Below are 10994 nucleotides of genomic sequence, written 5' to 3'. Positions count from 1 at the left end.
GAAACTTGTTCAGCTCGAAGAGATCTAAATGTACACCGGATTTTGTAAGTATATATGCAAGTGTGTATGAGCTATGAGGCAAGATGTTCTAGGGGGCGCTGTGACGGGTGTTTGACTCCCAGGGCCGAGCCACACTGACATCCCAATAGCCGCAGATTCCAACCTGTATGCAAATTTTTAATGAGTTTTTGTGTATGTTAAGGCCCCCGAAAGTGCCCGGATGATTGAAAAATAAATAAATAAATAATAATAAAAAAAATTCATAAAAAAATAATAATCCTTAGAAAAACAAGAGGGCCCTGTGCACTACAGTGCTTGGGCCCTAATAATAGTGCAAAATAGAAAACTCTTAAGAAAAATAAAACTGAAAATGGCGAGAGAAAAAAAAGAATAGAGAAGAGATAAAGAGGGAAAAGACAAGGAGAAGGAATGAAATTAATGAAGGAAAAAATGAATGAAGAATGAAAAGTTCATGCTGGCAGACAAATTGTTTCACTAGAACAGGATGGGCTTAAACAACGGAGAGAAAGAGAGAGAGAGAGAGAGAGAGAGAGAGAGAGAGAGGGAGAGAGACTCTGTGTGAATAAAGAAAATGGAATCCACAAAAAATCCAATTAAAATGCAGTCTCTCTGACAGACACACACACACACACACACCTACTCTTTCTCACACACTCACGCAGAGGGAAAGGAGCTGAGAGCAAATCGAAGGTGTCAGAAACACAAAAAGGGAGGAAGTGGAGATGATCTGAAAGGAGCTGGCCAAGCTAAAGAAATGCTTCCAGACCGGCGTCTGATCAGACAGGAAGCAGTGCAGGTCTGGCCACACTTACTCTTCACCCCCTTTTTGCCCTTGCGCTCCTTCCTGTACTGCTCCTTGAGTTTGGAGATCAGGCTCTGGTCCACTTCCCAGGCCTCGGTCATGGCGTTCGGCTCCTTCTCTACATGGAGGATGGAGACAGCATTCAGTCTCAGAGCACAAACATTGGAGACGGAGACGAGCCGCGCCGCGTCCACCGCAAATCTGTGTTTAGTTTTATTTAGCTGAAGTACAGTAACACCCTGGATGGACTGTAGGATCACTGAGAAATGCATATTGTTTTAAGAACTAGATTTTCTGGCATATTTTTGTAATAACTCACTACCCCATTTAACAACTTCCTCTTTTTTAATAGGTTTATTTAGGTTCAGATTAGAACGGACTTTTTTGGAGTCAAGATAATTTGGAGTGCAAAGACACGAGGCTTCTAATACACACACACACACATACACCGATCAGTATTAACATAAAAACCACCTAGGGTTTGGTTCCCCTTGTGCCACCCGGGCAGCTCTGGCCCCTTGCGTGTGGCTTATGGGTGCTCAATCGGACAGGGATCTGGGGGAGTTTGACATGATTGATATAATTGGGCTCTTTGTTTGCGGTGTCCTGTGCACGGCGGGTGGTGATGGGTGTTCTGGTGCCTTTCTATCGTGACCGACTTTAAAACTATTTTCTGTGATTTGTGCTGCATTGGCTCTTCTGTGGGATCCGACCTTTGGTCCCAGCAGATATGGGTGAGCCTTGGGTGATCCTGTCACTAGTTTACCGGTCTATTGCTGGTAATCAGTGTTGTTCAGTTCACCTGGTGGTAGTGTTAATGTAATGGGCTGATCAGTGTAATAAACGAATGGTGTGCGAAACTGGGCTGAGAAGAACCCAAGTCCCGCCTTCCTGCTCTACAGTAGGATTGGCTCACATTTCCTATTCACTGAAGATCTAGCCAATCACAAAAGAGACCAAATTATTGCAATCAATTATTGCATAACTCAGAGGGTGGAATTTGTTGGCAAAAGGAACTTGCTTTTGTTCTTTTTAAATTTTTTTAAAATTTGATTTATAAAGAAAAAACAAAGCAAAATTCTCATCACCAAATACGACTAATTTCTTTTTCTTCTAGATATTAATTTTTCTCCCTGTAGAGGCTACAACACAGTCGAGGCTTAAGCTTTATAACAAAGTGTAACTAATAACATATACAGTATGTATAAGTATAAATTAAAGTTTCACACCACGCCCCTGTTTATTTTCTGCAGATTGTTGAGTCACAAAAGTGCAACACCAAGACATCACGTGACACTTCCTGAACATTTCCCCCCAGTCAGGTTTTAACATTAAGGATATTATTATTTATATTATTATTATTATTATTATTATCATCATCATTATTATTAATCTGTGCTCTTTCCAGCCCTTTCTTTATCCATCTTCAGCACTTTAGTTCTTGTCACTGAGCCACTGCAGCAGTGACAGACTGAGAAGAATCAGTTCAGGGCTCTTATAGACTAAAGGGATAGACTGAGAGGCTTTACTGTATCTGAGTCACGTCACAGTCCAAATACACAATGCACAGAGAACAACACTCTTCTCTTATAGAAGACAGAGAGAGATACATACAGACACACACACACGCAAACAAGAAATAACACCCAAGAAGACTGTGCTCTCCACATACAGTACATGTAATAACTTTATGCATTACAGAAAGGAAAGCGGCGTGTACAGGACTGAACCAGTACAGTGCAAACCAAAGGTAAAACCCATAACATAGTCTATTTAAATTAATCTGAACTTTTAAACACACTGTGTTTTAATAAAATGTAAGCATTTTTATCATGCTGGATTAGTTATAAGATTTAGAAATCACCAAATTAATCTGAAGGTGCTATAACTTGAGCTAGCAATGTGTCAACTGGTCCAATGTGTCAAATCAATCATGGTCCACCTCTGTGCATCCTGTAGGTGGTCTTACTACACGTATGGAAGTCTTACCCCAGTCAGCTAGGTCTCCAGTCGCGGGGGATTCTGGCGAGCCCTCCATGTCCTCATTGCTGGCCAAGAAGTCGAACCCCTTCAGAGCCTCCTCAGTGTCCGGGTCATCACTCAGCTCAGCCGAGGAGGAGGAGGAGGAGGACGAGGAAGGAGACGGGGAGCCCTTCTTCCTCATCATCTGCCAGATAAAGAGAGAGAGAGAGAGTGGGGTCTGTTGGGGTACACACTGTAATGAGATGGTAGTTATTTCTTTCTCCGTAAAGTACTCGGTGTAAGCGCACTGTTGCCAAGTCAATGATGGTCTTTTCCCTCCCGTCGCTGTCTTCATCCTCGTCCTCATCGCTGAACTCTGCGGCCGCGCTCTCGATGAACTTGAACGCCTCCAGAACCGTCGCCGAGTCAGACATTTCCGGTTTCCTGAGAAGAACGAGAGACAAAAGACAGAGTTCACATTATTAACAAAAACTGCCTCCAGGAAAAAAAATAAAAAATCAGGATACTGGTCCAGTGGGGAATTCATTTAGGATTGGTCTAGCTGATCAATTAGTTTAAATTAGAAAGAAAATATGAGTTAACATCAGAATTCGCATCATATGTAAACAGATAAAGTGAAACAGCAACACAAACAGATAGAGTGGAAAGTTCTGACCATGTTATTTATCATGATCAAACTCTTTTCATCTCAACACTAACATCATTCTCCTATTCTTGGTCGTGCTGGATGCCTGATCAAATGTATGAATCACCACTTCCTGTCTTTCACTCACTCACTCACCCCATCATGTTGGTGGTGCTTTCCTTCAAAGACGAAGGCTCCGTGCCGTTCACCATGGGCTCTGTCCTCCGTTCTCCAGCCCGCTCCACACTGTCTCCCGTCAGCCCCAGTAACGCCTTCACCCTCTGAGACTTCACATCCAGGATAGTGTCCGTGTAGCCCACCTCCTGGAGGTACCTAAAAAGAGACATAGTGTTAAAATATTGCTTTTTATGATTTTCTTTCCCCACCCCCCATTTAGTCTAAAGTGACCTTCAGAGCAAACACCAGTTGTGCCAAGAGACGTAAAGAAGGCTATAAATCATGTACGATACACAGGGGAAAAAAAATCAATATGTATTTCATGTGCTTGTAAGAAACATTAAAGGAGGTTTCAACCTTTTATGTATATATTCATTGATGCTGCTGTATGGTTTTGAAATTTTACCCGTACATACAGTACAAAAATCAGGATTTTATATAACCAAATTATAACTAACCACATGAGTGATTATCTGCTTAAAAACAGTTTATTATACATGACTACAGACTACAGACCTTTGATGTTCTAAGAGTGAACTACACTACTGAAAGTCTTGCAAATCCACTGTATTCTTGTACGGAATACAGTACGCATGCAAAGCGTCTCCTGTTGCAGAATTCTGGAGCAAACTTTGTTCCGAGAATAATGTTTGAGAATCGGCGTAAACGATATGAACACCGTCATAGCGAGGCAATGCACACACACATTATGCATACCGTGGTAAATCAACATGCTAATAGTGTTATAGTGTGAAAGAAACGTATGTTCGTTTCTTTCAGGAGAAACATACTGTATATCCAAATATCCCACACTGAAATAACACAAGGAAAAAAAATTATTCCAGATTCTTACAGTACATTGAGAATTCTGATGTTAATGTTTGCAGACCAGCACTTATTGCATTAAATCCATTTGTGAGAACTGAATAAAATGTTCTCTTGTAAAGTATATTTAAAAGGTTGTACAGGAAAGTAATTAACTCTGGCATCTCCATCTCCTTTTTTAATGCAAGAAATTTTCTAAATACTAAGAGATTTGCATTTATTAAAAAAGAGACTAGTTTCTCACATCAAATCAGGTATTAGGTTACATTCTGGGTGATGCATATTTTCAGATTCCTGGTTGAATAAGCTTCATTTTAAAGTTGATTATTGTATTACTGTATGTCCGGTTCCTGAGATACTGTATGGCAATGCGAGTTTGTTTACGAGGAGAGGCTCAGAAAAAAAAGAAGAAGTTGAAATCCTGTTTTTAAAAGATTTAAATGAGGATTTTGTGACGTAGTAAGAAAAGAGAGAACCTCAGCCTCATTTTCACACCAGGATTTTCATGCTTCTCCAGCAGAGCAGTTTTTAGAGTGAAAAGAAAAAAAAAAGCATGCTTTTCTGTTACAACTGGAACAACCAATTTTGTATAGTGTTCATTATAGTGCTTTAATGAAATGTGCAGGATTAAAGCTTTGTCAATTCTGTCGATGGATCAGAAGGATAAAATATTTTATCAAACGACTTTCTCAACTACTGCACATTACTGGTTATAGTGCAAAAACTGACCTGTGCGACTTAATACCTTTATATCCTAAAAATCCAGTAAATTATTGAATTCTTTATGACCAATCAGGGCTCAAAAAATGTATCTGCGCTGTTGTATAATAATTATTCAAAACACCACCAATCGAAAAATTTAATATATAAAATATCTTAGCTGCATAATTCACTAAATATATTATTACACGATTCATAACGTTTCATTAACACGCAGACACGGGACTGTCCAATGAAGAAAAATCTAAACATATAAAAAAAAAAAAAAAACTGAGAAGAGAGAACACGCTGCCAAAAAGATGAAAGCAGCAGCTCACTTGAGATAAGTCTGAGTATAAACCACCGTCCGCACCACATTTACATGAATCAAATCAAGACCATTTGAACCACTCATTATATTTCCATCAATGAAAACTCACATCATACCTTGTGATGGCTTTATCAACACTCCAAAAATATCCAGCTACACAAACCTTTCCTAAACCTCCTGCATGGACGTCTGTGTTTCTCTCAAGAATTTGATCAGAGTCTTTAAGAGTCAGCTTTAAGAGAGAAAAAGCAGGGGGGAAAAAAGTGAAAGAGAAAAGGAGGAGAAAGGGAAGCGTTCTGTCTCTTGCTGTACCAGTCACTCCGGGCACAGGAAGGCTGAATGCCCTGACACAATCCACCATTCATTCTCCTTCACTGTCTCTCAAACTGTGTTTTCTCACACACACATGCATGCACACACACAAAATGTTGCTGTACAGCGGTAATGGGACTGCCCTTCATGACCCTGTCTAACAGTGACACAATCCACCAAGTCCACCATCTCCTCTCGGCAGAAATAATTTTTTTGGGGCATTAATAAACATTTTTCATTTGTGATTCGTTTAGATTTCTTAAAGGGTTTTCTATTAGTAGAAACCATACAAGTTACCTAATGATGTCATGCCTTGTTTTGTCTACTAATGCATGATTGTTTTTTCCCCATTCCATTTGAGTCTAACTTCCTGATAACGTAGGATGCCTTTAATTATAGAATTAGCAAATGGTGTGGAAAAAAAAGGTGCTCTGGGTAAATAAAAACTTCTGTTGGCTTATCAGCGCTTTCCGTTCAAGGCTACTGTCCCTCCGGCAGTGTTGGGTGTAACGCGTTACAAAGTTGATGTAACGAGTAATCTAATGCGTTAGGTCCGCCATTTAAGGAATCAGTTTACAAGCCCTACAAGCCCCGCCCCCGATAACCCGCCCCCCTCTGTTATTCCTGCTGTTATACCCCTATCTCATTTATGCGGTTTGACTATACGAAGACTGACGCGCGGGAAAGATGGAATCACAAAGTTTTGATTTTCTGCAATGGAAAAGAACTCAAACTAGTTACTTTTATTAGAAATTAACACTAATGTAACTGATTACTTTTTAATGACAGTAATTTAGTAATGTAATTAGTTACGTTAAAAAGTATCGATCCCCAACACTGCTCCCTGGTCAAGAGGCTAAACAGAAGCGTTTGGATATCCGCGAACAAAATTTTGACCGATCCCCTACGGAAGGTGAAAGTTCTCCCTGATCTCGCCCTACGAGGACGAAGCTTCACTTCTGATGAAGAAGTGAGGACATTGGTGCCGTCACTTCTCCATCAGAAGAGAGGACATTGGTGCCGTCACTTCTCCATCAGAAGAGAGGACATTGGTGCCGTCACTTCTCCATCAGAAGAGAGGACATTGATGTCTCTGCCTAAAACATATTTTAACAATTGAATACAAAAGCTTGTTGCCAGATGGACACAGTATATTGAAAAGCGAGATTCTTATTTTAAAACATATTATGCTGAAAGGTAATTAAAAGAAATTCTATAGCCTTGAACAATTGCACAGAATTTTTTTACTCAAACTCGTGAACAGAGATATCTTTTTATAAGATGGCGCCAAAAGGTAGCCCAATTGGGCCAGGGGGAATCATCAAGGTCACCATACTAGCACTGTTGCTGCTCCTCATTGCTTATGTGGCCTGTGTGACACCAGATGCACTGGCTTGTCGCAAAAAAAGAGATAAAATAATATGGCAGCCTGCTGTTAGATCTCTGTGTGCTGAGAAAACAAAAACACACACACCGATCCGTTCCTGTGAAGCAGTTGTTCACGTTACATTAACCCAGATACTAGCAGCTTCTCTGCACTATTGACCCAGAACAGAAAATCAACGAGTGTGTGCTCTAATAAAAGCAGCAGGCTGTAACGGACCGGATTAATGTTCATCTCGTTCGGCAATGGTGCGTGACGGACGGCGGTGAAGGGCATTCCTATTCTGCCGCCCATGCTGTGGCGTGTCCCTGTAAAACAGCCTGATTAAACAGACCAGACCTCTTCCTTTACACCAGCGCTCACGACGAGGCTCTGACCAACCAGCCTTTGCTTTAAAGTTTGGAAGAGATATTGATGTTGATTTATGCACTGAAGATTTTATTTGCTGTGCAATCTTTACTTTCTCGGAGCATGTGTGCAAGTGCGTGTGTGCACGTTCTTCCAACATTACAGATATTAATCATTTACCCAGCAGGCATCCAGATGCACTACGGCGATTGAGACAGCCAGCTGGGACCAAGTGTCAGTGTGGGAGACAAATTTATTTTCTTTCCTACACACACTGTGCAGTATATTAATACTCTGATGGCATATTTAACATCCCCTCTCTTTTTGAGACATGACTTCTGTTCAATTCCATCAATCCCAAATAACAGGGGTGTGTCCTGTGTGTGCCAGGGAAGGTGCGGCCTCCGAGTTTGAGAAAAAGTGCAGGTCAATCCCGATGGAGGAAGTGTGGCCTCTGTGTGTGTGTCAGTTCCAAAGGAAGGGGTGTGGTTTTGTGTCTGCACAGTAATGGAGATGGGTCATGTCCCAGTTCGTCCTAGTAAAGGATGTGTGGCTTTAGTGTCACATAAGAAGCTATGCCCTGTGTGCCTTCCAGTACCAGTAAAGGATGGATGCCCTCTGTGGCTGTCAGTTCATCCATCTCTGGCTGCAAGAGAAACAGCCCCGGTGCCGGTCAGTACCAGTATAGTAGGCAAGACCCCAGTACCTATCCCAGTACAGGAGGTGTGCCCCTACAGATAGAAGCATAGCCTCTTTGCCTATTGGTCCCAGTGGTCTATTTGCTTGTTAGTCCCAAGAAACAGGGTGTGGGCGTGTGGGGCCATTAGTTTCTGGATAAGGAGGTGTGGCTTAAAGAGACACACATATATAATCATTTGTTGAGAAGTTGACAAAGCTTTTCCATTTTGCCTGCCACTCATCAGACGAGCCTTTACACCAGAGCTTATTTTTGTACCACTTGTTAGACCTAAAAAAAAGAGAGATTTTACACTCCGCAGGCATGACGGCGTTGAAGAATAGGAACAATCGGCACTCGTCATTATGTAACGAGCAAACTGCTTTAACTGCCTACCCGGATCAAGGTCGTTTGCTTAAGCCCTGCCTACACTCGAGCGTGTTTCAAAGTGTGTGTAGGAGTATGTGCGATGCTCTGCATGCTTCTACAAGGGAGTGGACTTATACCATGTGCCTGGGTCTGTATGTGAGTGAGTGTAGACTTCTGTCTCTGTGACAGTCTTCCTTGTTTTTGTGTGTGGGTTTGATGTATGTATGTTTGGACGGACGGATGGATGGGTGCATGCGTCACTCACTGCCTCAGAAGCTGTCTTCCTTGTTTCCAGCTCAGCTGGCTGTTCGGTGGTTCTGGAAGAGCCTCATTTTCATTGCCCTCATCTGCGGGGAACAATTAAGTTCATAAGTAAAACACATACAAGTTCATTATCATCTCACCTAATGGAGTGAAGTCTGCTTTTTATTCTATCGACATTCCTTACTTAACCCAAACCTTATTATAGTCATGAAACTAAAAAATAAAAAGAAAGTGACTCATTTATTGGTGCATTTCTCATTATTATTATTCTCCGTCTCGGGGGTTGACCCTAGGAGACATACATATCCGTGCAGTAGAAACTAACCCATTCTTCACATCTACCTGAATCATAGCTCGGTGCTTTCATGTCTCCCTGCAGGAGTTCAGTCCCATACTTCAGCTTGTGGTATTTTGCCCTGTGAAAAGAACGGGAAAAAAAAAAAAATAAATAAATAAAAGGTTTTCGTGCTTCTGTTGCCACAGTTACTCGGCGTTACCTTGAATCCGGAGCTGATTGAATCTGTAAATTGCTCACATAATGTGATACGCATGGCAACCCGATCTAACTCGGCTGGAAAGCAAGCTGGGTTCATTAGGGAAGTAATTTTACAAAGCTATAGACGAACAATGTCTGACAATAATGGCACCTAAGCTTATAGGCATCATTATATTGGAACCGTGGCTTTCAGCTGCTGGTTAATGAGATGACGAACCCTCAGAATCCTGCGGAGGAAAAGAATGACAGAGCAGCGCACCAAGTACCACATAAACCGTTAAGCTCGAAAACAACTTTACAGGTTTACATACTGTACATTTACAAACAAGTTACATAGATGCTTCGAATTCGTGAGGTGTAACAAGCAATTTCTATTTGGGATTTATAAAGTTCTTTGAATCTTGAATCTTAACAGACCAGAAATTGGCAGCAGATTGGAAAAAAAAAAACAACAACTATACATTACTTTGTGATTATTAATCACATCTGCATATACAGTGGAACCTTGGATTACAAGCATAATTCGTTCCGGAAGCGTGCTTGTATTCCAAAACAACTTTCCCATAAGAAATAATGGAAACTCAAATTATTTGTTCCACAGCCCCAAAAAATAAATACATAAAAATAATTAAAACAAAATATGAAGTAAAAATAAAACAAATTAACCTGCACTTTACACATGCATACAGACACAATAAATAAAAAAATATGTTTTATGCACACACCCAATTGGTCACAGTGTTATAGTACACGCATGCACAAAAGTTGATTATAGCAGTGAGAGACGCGCACTAAGTCTGAGCAGGGGAGACGATTAACCACAATTCCGTAATGCAAGAGAGAGAAAAACCATTGGCTCACTTGTGATCACGTGATACATGATACTCTGTACTCGTAAACAAAGACTTGTTCGTTTTCCAAGTCAAAAATCGCGTTACTCGCAATCCGAGATTTCACTGTACATCATTGCATAACAGAAACATGGTGTATTCTGTATAACTTGGCAGGGATGGGAATCACCAATCACAACCTGATACAATATTATCATAATATCGATGTTCTGATTAAATTAATATTGCGATTCTGTAAATATCACAATTTTATAAATATGCTGATTTCATATAATTTGTCTGGTTTTGTTACAATTTTAAGATCTAGAACCTTATAATAATAATAATAATAATAATAATAATAATAATGACTGATAAGTTGTCATAACTCAAAAGTTTTATACTTTAGCTTTATTTAACAGCTTTACAACTGAATTAAACACCTGTATTTAAAAGTAGTCTGTTTCTTATAACATTAGTGTTCTCATTTAAAAACCAAGTGCAGCATTCAAACAATACAGTACAAAACAATACTAGCTTTAAAAACAAGAGTTTAACTTGACACTAAATTAAACACAAAGCGCCATTATTACCGAACAACAAGTCTCTCTGTAATCCTCCACACGTCTTATTTAAAAAAAAAAAACATAGCTAATAATTGACTCATATCACATGGAATCCCAATGTCTAAATTGTTTAGAGCGCCACCTGTAGGATTCTAAAGAAACGTGAAGGTTTACTCCCTTGAAGTTTTTTGAATTTGTCCACCATTGCTAAGGTTTCTGATGGCCGTCTGCAACTTCTAAAGCGTGTGTTTCTGTGACGTCTTAAGACTACTGCAATAGCTACAGT

At 40.3% G+C, this 10994-nt stretch overlaps 1 protein-coding gene across 1 annotated transcript in view; it reads right to left on the bottom strand.

Annotated features, from left to right (window-relative positions):
• The window catches only part of strn (striatin, calmodulin binding protein), a 55947-nt gene that overhangs the window by 11524 nt on the left and 33429 nt on the right, over positions 1–10994 (bottom strand). The window contains exons 3-8 of the mRNA XM_053513143.1: positions 9159–9232; positions 8818–8899; positions 3588–3764; positions 3094–3229; positions 2813–2990; positions 834–941 (exon numbers count right to left, since the gene is read on the bottom strand). Of these exons, the coding sequence (XP_053369118.1) occupies positions 834–941; positions 2813–2990; positions 3094–3229; positions 3588–3764; positions 8818–8899; positions 9159–9232 (755 nt within the window). The remainder of the gene's footprint in view (positions 1–833; positions 942–2812; positions 2991–3093; positions 3230–3587; positions 3765–8817; positions 8900–9158; positions 9233–10994) is intronic.

This window comes from Clarias gariepinus, chromosome 15, assembly GCF_024256425.1.
Source record: "Clarias gariepinus isolate MV-2021 ecotype Netherlands chromosome 15, CGAR_prim_01v2, whole genome shotgun sequence".
Lineage (NCBI taxonomy): Eukaryota > Metazoa > Chordata > Actinopteri > Siluriformes > Clariidae > Clarias > Clarias gariepinus.
Note: the sequence above shows the minus strand (reverse complement) of the source record. Positions and strands in the feature narration are given on the sequence as shown.